The 23,809-nt window shown below is 39.5% G+C and overlaps 1 protein-coding gene across 1 annotated transcript; it reads right to left on the reverse strand.

Moving 5' to 3' along the window:
- Window positions 1–422: 422 nt before the first annotated feature.
- On the reverse strand, window positions 423–22,617 carry LOC124263581 (palmitoyltransferase ZDHHC23-like). Its single transcript, XM_046698237.1, is given in 8 exon segments — window positions 423–1,242; window positions 7,213–7,389; window positions 9,992–10,103; window positions 12,146–12,223; window positions 12,303–12,544; window positions 12,546–12,788; window positions 15,932–16,081; window positions 22,538–22,617. Coding segments are annotated over 7 exon segments (1,233 nt in total). The 5' UTR covers window positions 16,060–16,081; window positions 22,538–22,617; the 3' UTR covers window positions 423–989.
- Between the last annotated feature and the right edge of the window lie 1,192 nt (window positions 22,618–23,809).

Consider the following 23,809-nt stretch of genomic DNA (forward strand, 5'->3'; position numbering starts at 1 on the left):
ACATGAACCCAACTGCACTGAATATAGTATTGCATAAAATGGTGCTATGACCTGTTTAATATTAATTAGACATAATATTTCTTGAGAGTGAGTGAGAATGGTTTTATACCGTTTTTAGCATAATTCCAGCAGTATCACGGAACAGGGAGCACATGATATGGGGTTCACACATTGCACCCATGTGGTGAACCAAACCCGGGTTATCGGGGTGAATGCTTTAACTGCTAACTTACCCCCACCCCCACCCACCCCACCCCACACACCCAAAAAAGCTTGTTTGTTGTTTAATGCTACAGTCAGCAATATTCCAGCTATATGGCGGCGGTCTGTAAATAAGTCTGGACCTCACAGTCCAGTGATCAACGGCATGAGCATCAATCTACGCAGTAGGATATGTTGACATGTGTAAAATAAGTCAGGGAGTCTGACCACCGATCCCTTTAATCGCCTCTTACGAGGAGGACGGTTTGCTGAAGAACAATTCTAACCCGGATCTTCAAGAGTTCATCTTGCTCAGCAGCCATTTGAATTTCTTGATGGCGAAGAAGAGTGAATATTAACCCATGAAGTACTGACAAACGGTACTGACACCTTCACATAATCAATATGATTCTTAGAACATATACATGATGGAACATAATGTATATATATATATACACGGAGTTGGAAGAAAGCCTTCCACAATAAAAAATATCATACTCTCTCCCCTTCCTTGACATTCACATCAACAAGCATAAATATACATCCTAGCATTATACAAATTTGCATCATACAAATACCAAATATTCTAACTGATTCATTTTGAACTTCTCCGGAACAAAATAACTCCTGTGACTTGGTATTGAGCAGTATTTTTTATATAAAACTACAGTCACTGTACAATAAAATGCTATCTCAGAAAATTTAAACCTCTTATGCAAAACTGACCTGAATAAAATAATAAATATGCTTCGAAAGAACTCCACGTGTGTTTGTGGCATGGGGCTGTGTTATGATGGGATGGCCGGAGAGGCTTTCCGGCCGTGCGACAGGAGGAACTCTACCCAGTTGCGAATGAAGCCGTGGTTGTTGACGTTATTGACGGCAAACACACCCATCCGTGTCATCCCCCTGGTGGCAGCTTGGTGAAGCTCCTGGGAGGTCAAGTTTTGGCTGATGAGGATGATCTGATGGAACAAGCCCACCACCATGATGGTCGTGCTCAGGATGGTGTAGCAGACGCTCACGAAGCACAGCGCTGTCCTGTGGGGGAAAATATGGAATGGAATATGTATGGGGTTCAATATAGAACAAACTGTATGGATAACAACTTCTTTTATTCATGAGTGCCACGTTTCGATACAGATTCTTGTACCGTTGTCACGAATAAAAAGAAGTTTTTATCCATAAAGTTTGTTCTATATTGTACTTCCCAACTTTTCTAAAATGCCACTCAAAGAAGTTATGTATGGGGTTGTTTTGTGTTTACACCTCGTTTCCACTCGACTTATGGTAGGTAGCTTAACAGGTAGGTATAAGCAATAAGTATAAGCATAAGTACGGCTGAATGTAAGTTAAAACATATATTATTTTTAAATCTTTAATCTTTGCAAAGACACGAGGGCGTGTGATACAACAGGCATTCAAGCAAACAGGGGAAATACTATTTAAGACCTATTCTACCCAGACACAATATAGGTCTTCAAGCAAACAGGGGAAATACTATTTAAGACCTATTCTACCCAGACACAATATAGGTCTTCAAGCAAACAGGGGAAATACTATTTAAGACCTATTCTACCCAGACACAATATAGGTCTTCAAGCAAACAGGGGAAATACTATTTAAGACCTATTCTACCCAGATACAATATAGGTCTTCAAGCAAACAGGGGAAATACTATTTAAGACCTATTCTACCCAGACACAATATAGGTCTTCAAGCAAACAGGAGAAATACTATTTAAGACCTATTCTATCCAGATACAATATAGGCATTCAAGTAACCAGGGGAAATACTCTTTAAGACCTATTCTATCCAGACACAATATAGGTCTTCAAGCAAACAGGGGAAATACTATTTAAGACCTATTCTATCCAGACACAATATAGGCATTCAAGCAAACAGGGGAAATACTATTTAAGACCTATTCTATCCAGATACAATATAGGCATTCAAGTAACCAGGGGAAATACTATTTAAGACCTATTCTACCCAGACACAATATAGGTCTTCAAGCAAACAGGGGAAATACTATTTAAGACCTATTCTATCCAGACACAACATAGGCATTCAAGCAAACAGGGGAAATACTATTTAAGACCTATTCTACCCAGACACAATATAGGTCTTCAAGCAAACAGGGGAAATACTATTTAAGACCTATTCTACCCAGACACAATATAGGTCTTCAAGCAAACAGGGGAAATACTATTTAAGACCTATTCTACCCAGACACAATATAGGTCTTCAAGCAAACAGGGGAAATACTATTTAAGACCTATTCTATCCAGATACAATATAGGTCTTCAAGCAAACAGGGGAAATACTATTTAAGACTTATTCTATCCAGACACAATATAGGTCTTCAAGCAAACAGGGGAAATACTATTTAAGACCTATTCTATCCAGATACAATATGGGCATTCAAGTAACCAGGGGAAATACTATTTAAGACCTATTCTATCCAGACACAACATAGGCATTCAAGCAAACAGGGGAAATACTATTTAAGACCTATTCTACCCAGATACAATATAGGTCTTCAAGCAAACAGGGGAAATACTTTTAAGACCTATTCTACCCAGACACAATATAGGTCTTCAAGCAAACAGGGGAAATACTATTTAAGACCTATTCTATCCAGACACAACATAGGCATTCAAGCAAACAGGGGAAATACTATTTAAGACCTATTCTATCCAGACACAATATAGGCATTCAAGCAAACAGGGGAAATACTATTTAAGACCTATTCTATCCAGACACAATATAGGCATTCAAGCAAACAGGGGAAATACTACTTAAGACCTATTCTACCCAGACACAACATAGGCATTCAAGCAAACAGGGGAAATACTATTTAAGACCTATTCTATCCAGACACAATATAGGCATTCAAGCAAACAGGGGAAATACTACTTAAGACTTATTCTATCCAGACACAACATAGGCATTCAAGCAAACAGGGGAAATACTATTTAAGACTTATTCTATCCAGACACAATATAGGTCTTCAAGCAAACAGGGGAAATACTATTTAAGACCTATTCTATCCAGATACAATATGGGCATTCAAGTAACCAGGGGAAATACTATTTAAGACCTATTCTACCCAGACACAATATAGGTCTTCAAGCAAACAGGGGAAATACTATTTAAGACCTATTCTACCCAGACACAATATAGGTCTTCAAGCAAACAGGGGAAATACTATTTAAGACCTATTCTATCCAGACACAATATAGGTCTTCAAGCAAACAGGGGAAATACTATTTAAGACCTATTCTATCCAGATACAATATGGGCATTCAAGTAACCAGGGGAAATACTATTTAAGACCTATTCTATCCAGACACAACATAGGCATTCAAGCAAACAGGGGAAATACTATTTAAGACCTATTCTACCCAGATACAATATAGGTCTTCAAGCAAACAGGGGAAATACTTTTAAGACCTATTCTACCCAGACACAATATAGGTCTTCAAGCAAACAGGGAAATACAGGGAAATACTATTTAAGACCTATTCTATCCAGACACAATATAGGCATTCAAGCAAACAGGGGAAATACTATTTAAGACCTATTCTATCCAGACACAACATAGGCATTCAAACAGGGGAAATACAAACAGGGGAAATACTATTTAAGACCTATTCTATCCAGATACAATATGGGCATTCAAGTAACCAGGGGAAATACTATTTAAGACCTATTCTATCCAGACACAACATAGGCATTCAAGCAAACAGGGGAAATACTATTTAAGACCTATTCTACCCAGATACAATATAGGTCTTCAAGCAAACAGGGGAAATACTTTTAAGACCTATTCTACCCAGACACAATATAGGTCTTCAAGCAAACAGGGGAAATACTATTTAAGACCTATTCTATCCAGACACAACATAGGCATTCAAGCAAACAGGGGAAATACTATTTAAGACCTATTCTATCCAGACACAATATAGGCATTCAAGCAAACAGGGGAAATACTACTTAAGACCTATTCTATCCAGACACAACATAGGCATTCAAGCAAACAGGGGAAATACTATTTAAGACCTATTCTATCCAGACACAATATAGGCATTCAAGCAAACAAGGGAAATACTATTTAAGACCTATTCTATCCAGACACAACATAGGCATTCAAGCAAACAGGGGAAATACTATTTAAGACCTATTCTACTCAGACACAATATAGGTCTTCAAGCAAACAGGGGAAATACTATTTAAGACCTATTCTATCCAGATACAATACAGGCATTCAAGTAACCAGGGGAAATACTATTTAAGACCTATTCTACCCAGACACACTACAGTTTTTTGGGACCAATTCTACCTACACTAGTGGTGTTCCGATTAATTGAAATAATCGAAGATTGGTCGCGGTGGCCAAACGACCAAGCTATCAATCACATTTTCTCATAATCGAACACAAACCATTTTGGAACCACTGTAATAGAGTTTGAATTACTTGACGATGGAACATACCTAGGACGTTGTAAGGGCTTGAAAATGTGTTAATTCTTAGAAAAGTCACGTCACTTACTGAAACGTCATGACCGAATATTTCTTGAAAACTCTGGGTAGTTTAAGTTTATTACATATTAGTCATCAGTTAAGAGTAGCAAGTTGCATCATTTTACATTGGATGCGAAATCTGCGCAGTTTCTAAATATAAAAAAAAAAAAACAACAGAGAAACAACGTTTTTTCTTTATACTTATCTGCAATCATACTTGTCATATCTTCCTACAAACCTCTGTTCTAATGGGGCAATATTTCCCGGTTCTCGTAAAATCCCCTAGCGGCAAAAAATCGCAACATGAATTATCTCCCTTCTTTCTATCCAATCAGAACACGTGTTACATCGACTTAGATCCAACTTGACTAAGGGAAGCAAATATGGGGCCACAAATATCCCTCCTCTGCTGGGGACAGGTGTTGATGTGACACACAAGACATTTAATGCCTAGCTTGTCCGTTGTCAACGAGGGCGATGGAGACGCCATTGATATATATCTGCCATTACATGACTGAGTTCTGTCTAGAAGAAACGTTTGAGCATCACGTATAGGAAGAGGTTCTAGTTTTCCCGAAGCCTACGGAAGTTACCGAGGCCTTGCGAATGATGACTTTTGAAACAACGTCGCTGATTGCACAACTAAATCTGATTGCAACCTATCACGAATCCTGAACACTCGTACCATGAAAGGGCCGTATTAGAACAGAGGTTCGTAGGAAGATATGACAAGTAACCTCTGTGGGAAGAGAATGACCTGTAATAACCTGAAGAGGAAATTCTAGAAAATGACGCTAACCAAATGTTTCGATGATTGCTTGCTGGTATTGAACGAATCATCAGTTGTCAGATTTCAACCAATTCCTAACACTACTAAACACACAACAGACATTCAAGCAAACATATATACCATGCCCAAAATAAACTGCCTATGATTTTGACAGATTCACAGTATCAGCAGGGCTCCAGATAATTTTCCAACATCAGGAGTACATACTCCCTTTTTTTTTTCGATATAGGAGTACTGGAAAAACTTAAAGGTCACATGCAACGTAAAACACAACTTTGCAGATTCTGATACCTTTCGGTATGGACTTACCGAAACAAAGCGTCAAAAATGCAAATTCAACTTATAAAGTTGATAAATAACGCGATGAAAAAAAACGCGCGAAATCGGAGTTCAAACGTTTCACTAATTTTCCCCAGACATTTCTGGGGAATACGGGCTTCAACAGCTGGGCTGCGCTCATAGCACGTGCGCAGTGAAATAGGTTCGCGTAACTTGGAAGCGGGCTGTCTGGTGAATACCGGTGAAGGCTTTGGTGTGAGCTATTTTCATAATGTTTTGTTGATATCTCACAGGCGAAGCTTTTGTATGTTATGACAGTAAATAAACTGTTTATATAATTTCATTTGTCTATTTCAGCACACGTTCTTCTTACCGAGTCACTTTCTCAGTTCGATACTTAAAAGCAATGTCATTATTTAGAGTTGACACAATTTTTAACTGTGATATAGATATGTCGCTGTCACAGACAAAACTCAATGTCTTGTTTTATTGACACCTGTGTGTCTGCGTGCCTGTCTGCTAATGACAATATTCAATACACAACTGTGATCACTGACCACATGCAATTTGAACTTAACACCAATCAGGCTATACACCATAAATAAAACGCATTGATTTATGGCCCGAGTTCGGTCTCTGTCACATTATGTAATTACACAGACAGGCAGGTGTGATACTTGAACACATGACATGTTATGATGTCTGTTGATTGCAAAATGTTATACACAAAAAATGAGCATGTATTTACAAAACCCAACTTTCTATATATACACACACAATGAACCGTGAAGGCGGCATCTACTAATGAACCAGCCGTTACACTTGAGTGCACACCCACCCGCTCTGACTGGGTTCGGTATCCCGGCTGCTTCGTTTCGAGGGAGGTAAACCCAAGTACAAAATATTGCACTTTTGATTTGCGATTATACGCTTATAATTTTGTTTATTTGTTTTTTCATAATCAGCAATGCATATTATATGTCATGAAGAAGTGATAATTGTGTCTTAATTATGTTTGATTTTTTGGTTGCATGTGACCTTTAAGAGTACATTTAGAGTACTGAATGGAATTTAATGGCATATCAGTAATCTTGTGTTTCATTTCATATATGCACCACAACAATGCTAGTCTTGTGTAAACAGGTCAATAAATAATAAAACAATACTTTTTCAGATAAATACGCCTGTTACCGATTCTAAGACCGTACACCATTGCCGTGATGCGTATCTGCTGCATTTTCTAAATTATTTCCTACCATATCATGAATATGTTTTATCCGTACATACACCAATTGGTCCGTTATCTGGAGCCCTGATCAGTGTCCAATGTGCATGTGAGGAGCACTAGGACCATACAAGGGAAACTAGGGACCCTAGAATCCTGGACCATGATAACCATAGCAACTCCCACTCACTGGATGTCTCCGTAGAGGAACCGGCAGTCACTGGGCAGAAGGAACCAGTCCAGGTACATCTCCGGGGTGCACACCGTGGTCAGGGTCAAGTGGGAACCATAGCAACCACAGAATATAAACAATAACATCGCCGCCAAAAACGACCGGTGGTTGTTGGCCCCGATACAGTTATCGACCCTGTACAAACAGAAACATGTAATTGAAAATCAAGGTCAGTTATTGCAAGTTACTGAGATAAGTCGTTCATCAGGCTGTATTCTTTTTTAGAATTCAAAATTTAGATGATGATGATGAGAACTTCTCGAGGACCTGATTTAGCAACACAGGGTGCCACTGTACAAAACAACACACTAACACTGTCACAAGTAAAGGATACTGGGGACCAAACCGTCACTAATAATGAGTGCTCTGACAAACATGGGTTCCTGGGGGCCAATTCTTCAACAATATGTAGTGCTCTCACAAGCACAGATTACTGGGGACCAATTCTTTAATACTTGTGAGTACTCTTACAAGCTCAGGTTACCGGGGACCATTTCTTCAACAATATGTAGTGCTTTCACAAGCACAGGTTACCGGGGACCATTTCTTCAACAATATGTAGTGCTTTCACAAGCACAGGTTACCGGGGACCATTTCTTCAACAATATGTAGTGCTTTCACAAGCACAGGTTACTGGGGACCAATTCTTCAACAATATGTAGTGCTTTCACAAGCACAGGTTACTGGGGACCAATTCTTCAACAATATGTAGTGCTCTTACAAGCACAGGTTAGTGGGGACCAATTCTTCAATACTGGTGAGTACTCTTACAAGCTCAGGTTACTGGGGACCATTTCTTCAACAATATGTAGTGCTTTCACAAGCACAGATTAGTGGGGACCAATTCTTCAACAATATGTAGTGCTCTTACAAGCTCAGGTTACAGGGGACCATTTCTTCAACAATATGTAGTGGTCTCACAAGTACAGGTTACTGGGGACCATTTCTTCAACAATATGTAGTGCTTTCACAAGTACAGGTTACCGGGGACCATTTCTTCAACAATATGTAGTGCTCTCAAATGCACAGATTACTGGGGACCAATTCTTCAATACTGGTGAGTACTCTTACAAGCACAGGTTACTGGGGACCATTTCTTCAACAATATGTAGTGCTCCTACAAGCACAGATTAGTGGGGACCAATTCTTCAACAATATGTAGTGCTCTTACAAGCTCAGGTTACAGGGGACCATTTCTTCAACAATATGTAGTGCTCTCACAAGCACAGATTAGTGGGGACCAATTCTTCAACAATATGAAGTGCTCTTACAAGCACAGATTAGTGGGGACCAATTCTTCAATACTGGTGAGTACTCTTACAAGCACAGGTTACTGGGGACCATTTCTTCAACAATATGTAGTGCTTTCACAAGCACAGATTAGTGGGGACCAATTCTTCAACAATATGTAGTGCTCTTACAAGCTCAGGTTACAGGGGACCATTTCTTCAACAATATGTAGTGGTCTCACAAGTACAGGTTACTGGGGACCATTTCTTCAACAATATGTAGTGCTTTCACAAGTACAGGTTACTGGGGACCATTTCTTCAACAATATGTAGTGCTCTCACAAGCACAGATTACTGGGGACCAATTCTTCAATACTGGTGAGTACTCTTACAAGCACAGGTTACTGGGGACCATTTCTTCAACAATATGTAGTGCTCCTACAAGCACAGATTAGTGGGGACCAATTCTTCAACAATATGTAGTGCTCTTACAAGCTCAGGTTACAGGGGACCATTTCTTCAACAATATGTAGTGCTCTCACAAGCACAGATTAGTGGGGACCAATTCTTCAACAATATGAAGTGCTCTTACAAGCACAGATTAGTGGGGACCAATTCTTCAATACTGGTGAGTACTCTTACAAGCACAGGTTACTGGGGACCATTTCTTCAACAATATGTAGTGCTTTCACAAGCACAGATTAGTGGGGACCAATTCTTCAACAATATGTAGTGCTCTTACAAGCTCAGGTTACAGGGGACCATTTCTTCAACAATATGTAGTGGTCTCACAGAGTACAGGTTACTGGGGACCATTTCTTCAACAATATGTAGTGCTTTCACAAGTACAGGTTACTGGGGACCATTTCTTCAACAATATGTAGTGCTCTCACAAGCACAGATTACTGGGGACCAATTCTTCAATACTGGTGAGTACTCTTACAAGCACAGGTTACTGGGGACCATTTCTTCAACAATATGTAGTGCTCCTACAAGCACAGATTAGTGGGGACCAATTCTTCAACAATATGTAGTGCTCTTACAAGCTCAGGTTACAGGGGACCATTTCTTTAACAATATGTAGTGCTCTCACAAGCACAGATTAGTGGGGACCAATTCTTCAACAATATGAAGTGCTCTTACAAGCACAGATTAGTGGGGACAAATTCTTCAATACTGGTGAGTGCTCTCACAAGCACAGGTTAATGGGGAATAATTCTTCAATACTGGTGAGTGCTCTCACAAGCACAGGTTAATGGGGAATAATTCTTCAATACTGGTGAGTGCTCTCACAAGCACAGGTTAATGGGGAATAATTCTTTAATACTGGTGAGTGCTCTCACAAGCACAGGTTAATGGGGAATAATTCTTCAATACTGGTGAGTGCTCTCACAAGCACAGGTTAATGGGGAATAATTCTTCAATACTGCTGAGTGCTCTTACAAACACAGGTTTCTGGGCACCAGTTATTCACTGACAAGGAAGCGCTCTATTGAAATCCAACATACCAGACACAGTGGTGATCACGGACAGAGATGCAAGATCTGCACACAGTGCAGTGGCCTGAGCGTGCAGGTCGGTGAGTGTTGCAGTCATTGCACTGCATCTGCAGGTGCCCCTCTGGAACACAAACACTTCAAGTCACAGGTCAATAACAGTTCGTATGTTGTTATCATCACACTCAGTACTATTCCAGATATATGACCGCGGCCTGTAAATAATCCTGACTGGTCCCGACAATTCAGTGGTCAACATGACCAACATCCAATAGGATCAGGATGCAATGATCTGCAATCAACCTAAGACCATGACCCTTTAGTTTCCATAGGCCATGATAAAAAAAACAACAGATCCAAACAATAGTACTACACTAACCAAAATGTCTACTACATTTTACTCATTTCCAGATCCTGGGCACATGAATTTTCATACATAGTCTGTTTGACTTCATTTGAGACCAATGAATTACTAACACAAAATCGAATAATTGCAACAAAACCACATTTTGCACTGTCACATGAAATCGACAGACCTGGCTGTTCTACCAGCAAGTGGTCCCCCCTCATAAGACATAGCGAAAAGTGACAACAAAATAATGATTGTTTGTTAAACAACATTTTTATTCGGGTGTCCAAAATCATCAGAGTTGGTCTGTCATCGATCTCAAATGAAATCAAACGGACTGTAGGTTAGAAAGATTTAGACAATAACTACCGAGTGACAGGGGATGACAAACTATATATACAGTCAAGCCGCGTTAAGCCGCACACTTCCGTTTTTATCAAAAACGTTTGGATAGTGAAACGTACGGACTACTGAAACGAACCATTACATACACCACTACAGTAGAAGTAAGTGCAGCAAGTAAGCATGAGAGGTTTTATTCAAACTAACAAAACGTCAGACCTACTAATTGATTAAAATCACAAACTAACGCCATGTTCAACTCAGAAGTGTGACCTCACTTATCAATTACCATTGAGGTTTACCGGTGAAGATCAGCCCTAATCAATGGTGCTCAGAAGGTTAGTGGATTATACGAACCTTATTGATGTACCACCGGATTAATGAAGCAAAACCAAGTGTAATTAGCTAATCCGTTACAGCTAATTAACGTCCTGATCCGGAGAGTGAAGCACCAGATTAATGAATCAACAGTTAATGAGTTTACATAGTAAACAAGATTAGTTACAGCCAGCTACCATTCGGATATCGTGGGAATCGGATTATCGGAGTCCGGACTATCGCGGCCTGACTGTATTATGATATTTGTATAGCTCCAATATCCAGCTCAGCTCAGCTGCTCAAAGGCACTTTGTTTTTCCCTTGAGCATTGGATGTCAACCTCAATGGCACATCGTATTTTTCAATCTCAACTCCAGGGGACCATACAACTCTTGCAGTCATTTAGGCGCACCGAGTTAAAGTGGCTTTCCCATCATTACGAGGTACCCATTCACAGCTGGGTGGACTGGGACACATAGTCACAGTACTTTGTACAAGTTTACTGCACGTTGCTGTTCCCGCAACTAACTGTTTGCACATATTCATGGTCATTTACCGACGGATTTGTGGGTTCTTTTAAGTGCACAGGGTTGTGTACTGTACACTAGGGGATGTGAGTGAGTGAGTTCAGTTTTACGCCACACCCAGCAATATTACAGCTATATGGTGGCAGACTTTAAATATTCGAGTCTCGACCAGACAATCCGGTGATCAAGCGCATGAGCTTCGATCTGCGCAATCGGGAACCAATGACATGTGTCATCCACATCAGCATGCCGGACCACCCAATCTCGTTAGTAGACAAGCATGGGTTACTGAAGATCAATATTCTAACCCGGACCTTCACAGGTAACTAGGGGTTGTGACAACACTGAAAGAGTCTGCACACAAAATTGACTCGAAGGTTTTACACTCAGTCGGCGGTGGGCCCAATCCCGGTACCTCAAGCTCGCTGGATAACTACTCTGGTGCCTCAGATCGCTCGTCCACCGCGCCCCATGTTGTACATCTATTATCTTTCCAAACTTACATTGATTTCATAATTCTCGAGCCTTGGCAGAGGGTGTTAACAAACTATTTTGAACCAACGTCAAAACTGATCATGGATTGCACATAAAATCTTGAAATGTAACCTTCTTCCCAACACAACTTCTCACCTTTGATTGGCCGAGAATCCACCCATGTGACTTGCTGAGCCCGAGAGAAAGGAGTCCTCCATGACAGATGATGCCAGACTTGGTATCTCATTATACACATTTTGTCCACTACCATTCATTTTTATTTCAATATCCCCATTTTCACGTTTACTATCACCATTGGGGAGATACTTTGTCTTCATCTCCCTATGTCTGAGGAGCTGTGTTTTAAATCGTCCAGGGTTCCGTCGAACTTTGCTCAGATAATAAAACATCAACACAACCGACGTGGACAGGAGGAGGATCTCCCAGAGCAGAATTTCTCGGAACGGAATCACACAAGCAATGAAGATGAGGACACAGAAAACAACAGATGTACAACCCCAGAGAAAGAAGAATTGTGTTTGATGATTCCCCCGTCCGTTTCCATATGAAGTAAAACGTCAGCATAAACATTGGCATGAACATAAGCATCATCACTGTGGCAAAGAAGCTGATCGTCCCGATGAGAAGACACACAGGTACCATGACTATGGGGGTAATGGTGTCCATCCGGATCTTTACTGCACCCTTTCCAGAGCACCATGGGAATCGACAGCGGTCAGCAAACATTGAAATGATCTGCTGCATTGTGGAGTTGGATACTGGTCGACACGTTATGCATCTGAAACATTTGGATAGAGAATGATAACTGTGACTATTTTAGGGATTGGGATAGGGAACTTTGACAATGGGCCATTTTCAGGATTATAAGCAATTTTCTGAATTTAGAATGGGCCACTGTCCTTGTATCAAAAGTAAACTTCAAAATTTTAATGGGCCATTTCATATTCTAATGTGCAAAATGGCCCATGGCCCCTGCCTTTCCCAATCCCTGCGATATTTACAGCTAGGATCACTATACATTCATGAAATCAATGCGTTGGGGCATGACATAACCATTTACAGCCTTGATCACTTAAAAGTCTTTGAAATCCTGGAAGTTCAGTCAATGGAATTGGGCATGACAAAATTATTTACAGCTATCAGTTAAGTCTTTGATATCCTGGAAATTAAGTCACTGCATTTGGGCATGAAATGTCAAAAGGTAAATGCAATGACCTTTGACTTATTCAATATTTTTCAATTTTTTTATGTTTTTCTAATTCTAAAAATTCTCAGCAATATTCCAGCAATATGGCAGCAGTCTGTAAATAATAGAGTTTGGACCAGACAATCCAGTGATCAACAGCATCGATCCATGCAATTGGGAACAGATGACATGTGTCAACCAAGTCACCTAGCCTGACCACCTGATCCCGTTAGTTGCCTTTTAAGACAAGCATGGGTTACTGAAGATCAATTCTAACCCGGATCTTCAAGAGTTGAAGAAAGAGTACCTAAATTAATACATTATACTCCAGCACACAGTACTTCTGTTTGAAGATAACAGGGCGCCTTGATTGAATCAAGAACACCTATAAGAACCATTTACTATAGCTGACTTTGTTTTTTGTTGTTTTGTAACATAACCCAGAAATATTCGATGGCTCCGAGAACAACCATGGCTTCGAGAACAGAATTTACGTAAGTACATATACATAACATACCAGTTTGTCTGGAGAGAATACTTTACACAGATAGTTCACTGATACGTTACCATGGTTACTAGAGGTGACTATTGGGGGGAAACCACTATTGCGATAACAATAGTCTATTGCAACATACCATTGCGATAGCGAGAGTTTATTGCCACCAATAGTTTTTCTCCTTGAATTGTCTCATATGAAGTCATTTCCCAAATGAATGTATAGTTTAAATGAAATAAACATAAGTTGAAGAAGTTTTAGTCTCTCTTAATAACTGACAAGAAACTTGAAACCCAGATCAAGTGGAAAGTTAAAACATAAACTCAATGAAGTCATGTCTGCAGACAAACAAAACACAAACACAAAACAACATAAATATTTAATAAAACAAAGTCAATTAATAAACTATCGATAGTCACACATACTATCGGTGCATCGATAGTTTTTCGTTTCTACAATCGATTAATATCCATCGGAGACTCAACAATTGCAATCCATCGATCGATTGTTAGAGCCCTAATGGTTACTGCACCCACCTATCTGCCACTTCATCATAAATATTTAATAAACACAAAGTCAATTAATAAACTATCGATAGTCACACATACTATGGATGCATCGATAGTTTTTCGCTTCTACAATCGATTAATATCCATCGGAGACTCAACAATTGCAATCCATCGATCGATTGTTAGAGCCCTAATGGTTACTGCACCCACCTATCTGCCGCTTCATCATAAATATTTAATAAACACAAAGTCAATTAATAAACTATCGATAGTCACACATACTATCGATGCATTGATAGTTTTTCGTTTCTACAATCGATTAATATCCATCGGAGACTCAACAATTGCAATCCATCGATTGTCTGATGCATCGTTAGAGCCCTAATGGTTACTGCACCCACCTATCTGCCACTTCATCATAAATATTTAAAGAACACAAAGTCAATTAATAAACTATCGATAGTCACACATACTATCGATGCATCGATAGTTTTTCGCTTCTACAATCGATTAATATCCATTGGAGACTCAACAATTGCAATTCATCGATTGTCTGATGCATCGTTAGAGCCCTAACGGTTACTGCACCCACCTATCTGCCGCTTCATCATAAATATTTAATAAACACAAAGTCAATTAATAAACTATCGATAGTCACACATACTATGGATGCATTGATAGTTTTTCGCTTCTACAATCGATTAATATCCATCGGAGACTCAACAATTGCAATCCATCGATTGTCTGATGCATCGTTAGAGCCCTAATGGTTACTGCACCCACCTATCTGCCACTTCATCATAAATATTTAATAAACACAAAGTCAATTAATAAACTATCGATAGTCACACATACTATCGATGCATTGATAGTTTTTCGTTTCTACAATCGATTAATATCCATCGGAGACTCAACAATTGCAATCCATCGATTGTCTGATGCATCGTTAGAGCCCTAATGGTTACTGCACCCACCTATCTGCCGCTTCATCATAAATATTTAATAAACACAAAGTCAATTAATAAACTATCGATAGTCACACATACTATGGATGCATCGATAGTTTTTCGTTTCTACAATCGATTAATATCCATCGGAGACTCAACAATTGCAATCCATCGATAGTTTGATGCATCGTTAGAGCCCTAATGGTTACTGCACCCACCTATCTGCCACTTCATCATAAATATTTAATAAACACAAAGTCAATTAATAAACTATCGATAGTCACACATACTATCGATGCATTGATAGTTTTTCGCTTCTACAATCGATTAATATCCATCGGAGACTCAACAATTGCAATCCATCGATAGTTTGATGCATCGTTAGAGCCCTAATGGTTACTGCACCCACCTATCTGCCGCTTCATCATAAATATTTAATAAACACAAAGTCAATTAATAAACTATCGATAGTCACACATACTATCGATGCATCGATAGTTTTTCGCTTCTACAATCGATTAATATCCATTGGAGACTCAACAATTGCAATCCATCGATCGATTGTTAGAGCCCTAATGGTTACTGCACCCACCTATCTGCCGCTTCATCATAAATATTTAATAAACACAAAGTCAATTAATAAACTATCGATAGTCACACATACTATCGATGCATTGATAGTTTTTCGCTTCTACAATCGATTAATATCCATCGGAGACTCAACAATTGCAATCCATCGATAGTTTGATGCATCGTTAGAGCCCTAATGGTTACTGCACCCACCTATCTGCCGCTTCATCCAATGCCTGACAGTCACAGCAGCATGCCAAGATGTGACTCCTCTCGCCGCTAGCATTCTCATACTCACAGCAACAAAAGGCATTAAAATCAGTTGAATGAGCTGAAGACATCTTTTGGATGATCCATCATTACCTGAAACCAAACACAGTTGTCAGTGGTACCAGGTACTAGTTAGTCAGGCTGAAGGGGTCATTGTCGACATTCCTACTACTGAGTAAGTACCCAGGAACATCTGCGTATGCCAAAAAGTACGCAGAGACTCTGAAAGCTACCCCTGTATACCCAAATGTACCCCTCCACAGCAAGCTGTATTCCTGGACCAGTACCAGCTACATGCAGATTGTTTTCTTTAGGCTTCATGCAACTATGAATTATGGACCGACTGGGTGACCAAGTCCTTTACCGATGTTATAACCTAAATGTACCCGTAGCCATCATTTGTCTCATAGCTTTCTGTCTTCCTTAGCCTTTGCCAGCTACACGTAGATCGTATTCCTTTAACAAACGATCATAGATTCAAATCGCTATTATTGGTTTGTATTACAAGGGGGTAAAGCGCAGTAGTTGGTACACTGAAACAAATGCATGTGCGGTATGTGATAATAATACCAATAATTGCGATTTGAAACTATGATCGTTTGCTAAACAACTTTTATCCAAAGTTTAATAAAATTCTGATATTTAAATTTTCAGTTGGCAAGGTAAAATTATGAGGATTCGCAATCTTAATTTCACTTTATTTGATTTACATTTTTGTTTAAAGTGAAATTCATCGGTACGTTTTCACTGCAAACAGACCATAATAAGTATTCACAGGATAATAACTGTGAAACTGTTTATGAAACTCTCCGTAAAGGAAACTCTCCGTAAAGGAAACTCTCCATAAAGGAAACTGTCCGTAAAGGAAACTCTCCATAAAGGAAACTCTCCGTAAAGGAAACTCTCCATAAAGGTGTGAGAATACAAATAGTTAAATAACTCATGCTGAATCAAAAGGAATGATTTAGGATCATAAACACTGGCAAGCACGCACAATGCATGTCTATTATGACCAAATTTGAAACAATTTCTTCTAAACTTAAGCACACACAGGACAATGTGTAACATTATCATCATTCACATGTATGGAGAAGAGGAATAACATAACATTACCATCATCTCATGTATGGAGAAGAGGAAGAATTTAACATCACCATCATCACAAGCATGGAGAAGAATGAGTGAGTTTAGTTTGACAACACTTTTAGCAATATTCCAGCAATATCACTGCGGGGGACAACAGAAATGGGCTTCACACACTGTACCCATGTGGGGAATCGAACCCAGGTTTTCCGCGTGACAAGCGAACGTTTCAACCACAGGACTACCTCACCGCCCCCATGGAGAAGAGGAATAACATCACCACTTATGAAAGCCACAGGAAACACAGATACATCATTGTAACTCTGCCTTAGACTGCAAGCCCCATCACCACGCAATGCAGCTGGAGGGAGTAAGGGAGAATGATATGTTGAAGGTAATGCAGTGATATATATACATGGCCAACAACTATGTCATGACATTTGAAAGCTGTGAACAGAACATTAGTCACGAAACATTAATCATGCATTATGATGCAAGACAGATGTTCCATGTTCATCAAGTGGGATTTAATGTAGCATTCATGTTTACTGCCCTACTAGATATATTCATGTGTGTGTTGCGCTGCTTATACTAGCTCTTGTTGGGCTGCTTATACTAGCCCTTGTTGGGCTGCTTATACTAGCTCTTGTTGGGCTGCTTATACTAGCCCTTGTTGGGCTGCTTATACTAGCCCTTGTTGCGCTGCTTATACTAGCCCTTGTTGGGCTGCTTATACTAGCCCTTGTTGGGCTGCTGCTTATACTAGCCCTTGTTGGGCTGCTTATACTAGCCCTTGTTGGGCTGCTTATACTAGCTCTTGTTGGGCTGCTTATACTAGCCCTTGTTGGGCTGCTTATACTAGCTCTTGTTGGGCTGCTTATACTAGCCCTTGTCGGGCTTGTTGGGCTGCTTATACTAGCCCTTGTTGGGCTGCTTATACTAGCCCTTGTTGGGCTGCTTATACTAGCTCTTGTTGGGCTGCTTATACTAGCTCTTGTTGGGCTGCTTATACTAGCCTTATACTAGCCCTTGTTGGGCTGCTTATACTAGCTCTTGTTGGGCTGCTTATACTAGCTCTTGTTGGGCTGCTTATACTAGCCTTATACTAGCCCTTGTTGGGCTGCTTATACTAGCTCTTGTTGGGCTGCATATACTAGCCCTTGTTGGGCTGCTTATACTAGCCCTTGTTGCGCTTCTTATACTAGCCCTTGTTGGGCTGCTTATACTAGCTCTTGTTGGGCTGCTTATACTAGCCCTTGTTGGGCTGCTTATACTAGCCCTTGTTGGGCTGCTTATACTAGCCCTTGTTGGGCTGCTTATACTAGCCTTATACTAGCCCTTGTTGGGCTGCTAATACTAGCCGTTGTTGGGCTGCTTATACTAGCCTTATACTAGCCCTTGTTGGGCTGCTTATACTAGCCCTTGTTGGGCTGCTTATACTAGCCCTTGTTGGGCTGCTTATACTAGCCCTTGTTGGGCTGCTTATACTAGCCCTTGTTGGGCTGCTTATACTAGCCCTTGTTGGGCTGCTTATACTAGCTCTTGTTATTGCTTATACTAGCCCTTGTTGGGCTGCTTATACTAGCTCTTGTTGGGCTGCATATACTAGCCCTTGTTGGGCTGCTTATACTAGCCCTTGTTGGGCTGCTTATACTAGCCCTTGTTGGGCTGCTTATACTAGCCCTTGTTGGGCTGCTTATACTAGCTCTTGTTGGGCTGCTTATACTAGCCCTTGTTGGGCTGCTTATACTAGCCCTTGTTGGGCTGCTTATACTAGCCCTTGTTGGGCTGCTTATACTAGCCCTTGTTGGGCTGCTTATACTTAAGAAATACAGTTCGCTTTACCACCATGTATAGAGTAATAAAGCACACTTTCGCCTCGAACTATTATAGTTAAAGCACAAGGACGCTTACATTGTGACGTAATGCAAAAAGTGCACATTATCGTCTGGTAGAGTACTGTCGGCGCCTTTGATCTTTCACGGAAGCTGCTTATACTAGCTCTGATATGCAGTTTGATAACGCTACCTCAACTGAGCATGCTGAGTGAGTGAGGGGCTTAAAGCCGCCTTTAGCAATATTCCAGCAATATCTCTCCGGGGGACACCAGAAATGGGCTTCACACATTGCACCCATGTAAGGATTCAAACCCAGGCATTCGGCCTGACGAGCGAACACTTTAAGTTAACCACATGGCTACCCCACCAACCCCTCAGTGATCATGAGAACCAGGATGTAATTTTGATAAAATTACCCCCCTCAATCGTTCACAGTTACTTTGCATAGAACAAGTCCACCTGTAGACTAACAACTAGTCTCTGAAATGAACATATTTTACTGAAAAAAGTTCATAGTAAAACAAAAATAAAATATAATGAAAAGGAGCCCTGAGACTTTCTTAGCTGAGGAAATCTAGACTTGCCACATTTTAGTCTCTGAAATGAACATATTTTACTGAAAAAAGTTCATAGTAAAACAAAAATAAAATATAATGAAAAGGAGCCCTGAGACTTTCTTAGCTGAGGAAATCTAGACATGCCACATTTTCTAGACTTGCGTTGGCTTTCTTGGATATGTTTGCTTCAGGGTCTGTACGACAGACTAGTCCACCTGTTACATTGGCCTCTAAGCAGATCTTGATAAACAGCAGTGATAACACATATTTTCACCACAACAGTCAGGCCTCAGAATCAATAAAGGTAACTGCCGTTAGCCTGGTGAGCAGGCACAAGAGCAGAATACTGAAATAAATATAAAACAGTAAATAGTTACCTTTCCAAAGATACAGAGGCAGGTTGATACTGCAGCAGAGGGCTCAAAAGCCATCTGGTCATGAACTAGGAAACTGTTTTACACACTACAAGGCAGAAAGGTGTTAACAACAGGAGGAAGTTTTGGTCACCATGGCTATGCATGCTGCTTGTATTCTCTAGGTTTTGGAATAGTTTGGCAATGCCAAGGTGTTGGTGATGTGGGTTGCTTTATAAATGAATTTAAGCTTAGGGTTAAAGATTGTTATACACAAACATGGTATTCTGAGGTGTCAAACTGTTCCAAACTAAATTTTTATGCAGAGTTCAAAGTGTCCCTCTTTCCCGAGCTATACCTAAACAGTTTACGTAAAGAATACGCACGCATGCTTACCTTGTTCAGAATCGGCGAAACACTCGATAAAATGCAAAATACAGGAAGGAGGCAGGGTATGGACAAAACATCCGTTTTGTCCTGTTTATCATGATATACGTCTTAAATATTTTCCTTATTTACCAGTGGGCACTATCAGTCACAGAGAGAATCTTGTACTGACTGACTGACTGAGTTTGGTTTTACACCGCTTTTAGCAATATTCCAGCAACATCACGGCGGGGGACACCAGAAATGGGCTTCACACATTGTGCGAGAATCTTGTAAGAATGCTACAGTCCTTTGATGTTTTATTGTTAAAAAACCTGGAAAGTTTTGTGAAAGACGCTGTCAGTCTACGATCGTCATATCTTTAAAATTTAGGAAATGCAGCACCAATTGTAAATATTTGCATATAATATGTACGTGGGCCTGTGGCCTTATTACTGAAATAAATGAATGAATGCTGCTTCAGTACAGTAATTACAGCAATTACTCCAAAACCTCAAGTTCTTTGTTTCAATAAAACAATCAATACGATTTTATATAACTCTGTGAATAACAAAGTCATGATAACTAGCATAATAAATTGGCAGTCCTACGATAAAATGAATTGTTTAATTGATGTGTTCAGTGATGCATCAAACACACTGTGGTTGCTGTATGTGCCACACAGAAATACTCGAAGTTGACTGGCTGGTATGTGGTCAGGGGGTTATGCATTGCAACAGGGATATATAGAGATGGAAAGTCACAAGTTTCTAGTTTGGGACAGTTATGTTTGATGTAATTCTGAAACTTTTCACTTTCAGATGTATATAACTGTTTGAGCTGCGGTCATCTCTTTTTAAATATTGCAAATACTCAAATCTGAAATAGCACTTCCTAGGACTGCATTTATGATACAAGTACCCCAAAACACTCATCCCCATTCCAAAAGACAATGAAACAAAATCTCCCACAAGATTTTACATATAAGCAAGAGCTTTCCTTTCCTTTAAAACGGAATATTCCAGCAAATCACTCCGGGAAACACCACAAATGGGCTTCACACATTGCACCCTTTATTGTCAGTGTTGTTACAATATAGCAAAACTGATGACACTATTGATGATGATTACACACAATTAGATGGATCTGATGGAATCTATCATATACATAAGTCATGAATCCAGCTTCAATAATGTGTACAACTCTATATTCTTCCTCTCGGCATATAATCATGATAATGGGACACATGTAGCCCTGCATTAGCATGAAACTTCACCCAGTGATGACCTTATGTTGCAATAAAAGATATGTTCTTGATGTTTTATAATACATTCTACATACAAGGTATGGGACCCTTAAATCAAACATGCGCCAGTTCCCATTCACACGATACAATCGCGGTCAAGGAATGGAGATTACTCTTTTTTTTCTTTTCACAGAGAGATCTTCACCTCTTAGACGTACCTGCACATCAATCGAAAGGTAACAGTTCACACCTGGCAGGTACGCCATAGGTACATATACCACACAAGGTCAACCAGTAAGTCACGTGACATGTAAAGCGAAGCCGGGTGGACTGGCAGAAATATTCAGTAATGTCGGTGTATGGATTGGGTAAAACGTTTCAAGAGCTATGAGTATGAAGCAGATTTCACTCTGATAACAAACAAGTCTTGAGCAGATACTGATTGACATTAAGAACAGCAGACCACACTGTTGGGTTAAAATTACACAGTTCGCCCAGCCTTGCACATGTAGCTGCCCCTCATGTCCAACATAGATTGGGGGACCTATTTTAACCTCAATAACACTGAAAGACTTGTCTGCTACCTATCGTGCGTATTATGCACATGAGACACGTTTGACTGAATATAAGTGAAAAGTGATTTCTTTATTTGGGTATTGCAACATCATTGGGGGCCCACCATTGACAAAAATAAATTAACCTACACGTTTGAGAATATGGGTGGGTCACTCTGTCCTAAATTTCACAATCCTTTCCACATGATAAGCAGTTTACTGGAAACTCACTTGCAGTCATTAGGAACTATTCACGTAACCATGGAAGCTTTGATAATATGGTCAATCTGATTTTTAACATGCGTTGTCAGCTTGACAGGAAACAATTTCGATGAGCAATATCCTTGTCAATCTTACACAACTTATGACTATTCGTATATTTACTTGTACTTTTGACACCCACCTCACCGGTGGTCACGATGGCTGACGCTTCCGTTATAACAAAAACTGTCAATCGTAGGCGATTAAAAAATATACATGCATCAAAAATACCTGAAATGAATCCTGTAAACCTGCTACTATTCACACACACTGAATTATGATGTAAAATACCTTTCAAATGTCGAAATTTTCTTAAGAAAAGTTGCAATAACAACAAGAATACTGCATCACCATGACATGTGTATCCAAAATGAAGGCAGGAAATATGAAACGGATGTTTATTATTTCATAAATAATAAAACGATTATTAGTCAATATAACCATTCAAAAGCATGCCTATATTTATTACTATAGGTTATCCATTAACTATCTTAAACATTGGTCAGGTAATTGTATATATTAATATTGAGGATTACTATCCGTAATAGTTTAAATGGTGAATTTGTACAAACCTGTCTTTCTTTACCTTCGAGGCGAAAGAGTCTAACATACCAATTATCCCCCCTTTAATTCCGTCTTCCCTACAAGCTGTCAAGGTCTTTTCATTTTTTTATAACAACGAGCAATGCTATTATCGAGAACGATATAGATATTTCAGATTTTGAACGAAAGTAAACAGCAAGGGTTTAATTGCGATTACTAAGACTCTACGGAACAGAAAAAGTGAATGGTATAATGGTAGGGTTGGTATATAGTTAACAAATACGACGAAACCGTTGGGATGTGTTTTGTGAGGGTTCACGTTGTTATGTCATGATATCCAAGCCACCCTGAACAGGCATAAAAAAGTAAAAGTCACGTAATTAATTAAAGTTCTGATAACACATATTGACTGCCAAACTGCCATCGCCATATTTTATCGGTATTTACACAATTACTCCTCCATTCGTTAAATTAATGAAACAGAATTAATTATGATACTTAATTAGCTATTCGCCGATGTGTCAAGCCCATTCACTGCCGCCAATCATGTTTTTTTATATAACAAGGAAGGGAAGGGAAGGGAATCATGGTACTGGTAGTACAAATAGATGTTTTCTCACAACTAACTGTAACATATATCGCGATTTAGAATTTCTCATGTCATTCGTGAAATAATATAGATTCATATCATACAGTAACCTCGAATAATTGATTGTGTGACTATTTGAGTGTTTCTTTCACTGTAGATTGATAGGGAATGAAACAATTAATGACTTGAAAACTTGAACTTGCTTTTATAGGCCTACAGATCGTGTGACATCCCTAAATTTTTATAGGGTTCATAACTTTATCTTTAATTTTTCTCCTATGTTACTTACCGTGGAAAATTTTCTTTTGCTGTCCTTTATTGTTGTTAAATACCGTGGAGAAAATATACCGGAATTGTAATTGACCGGAACAACGCACTTGTGATACTGATGTATTGGCGATAAATGTTCGCTTGCCAGTAGCAATCATTCT

The sequence above is a fragment of the Haliotis rubra genome, unplaced genomic scaffold (assembly GCF_003918875.1).
Source record: "Haliotis rubra isolate DU_JTF1 unplaced genomic scaffold, ASM391887v1 Scf89, whole genome shotgun sequence".
Classification (NCBI taxonomy): domain Eukaryota; kingdom Metazoa; phylum Mollusca; class Gastropoda; order Lepetellida; family Haliotidae; genus Haliotis; species Haliotis rubra.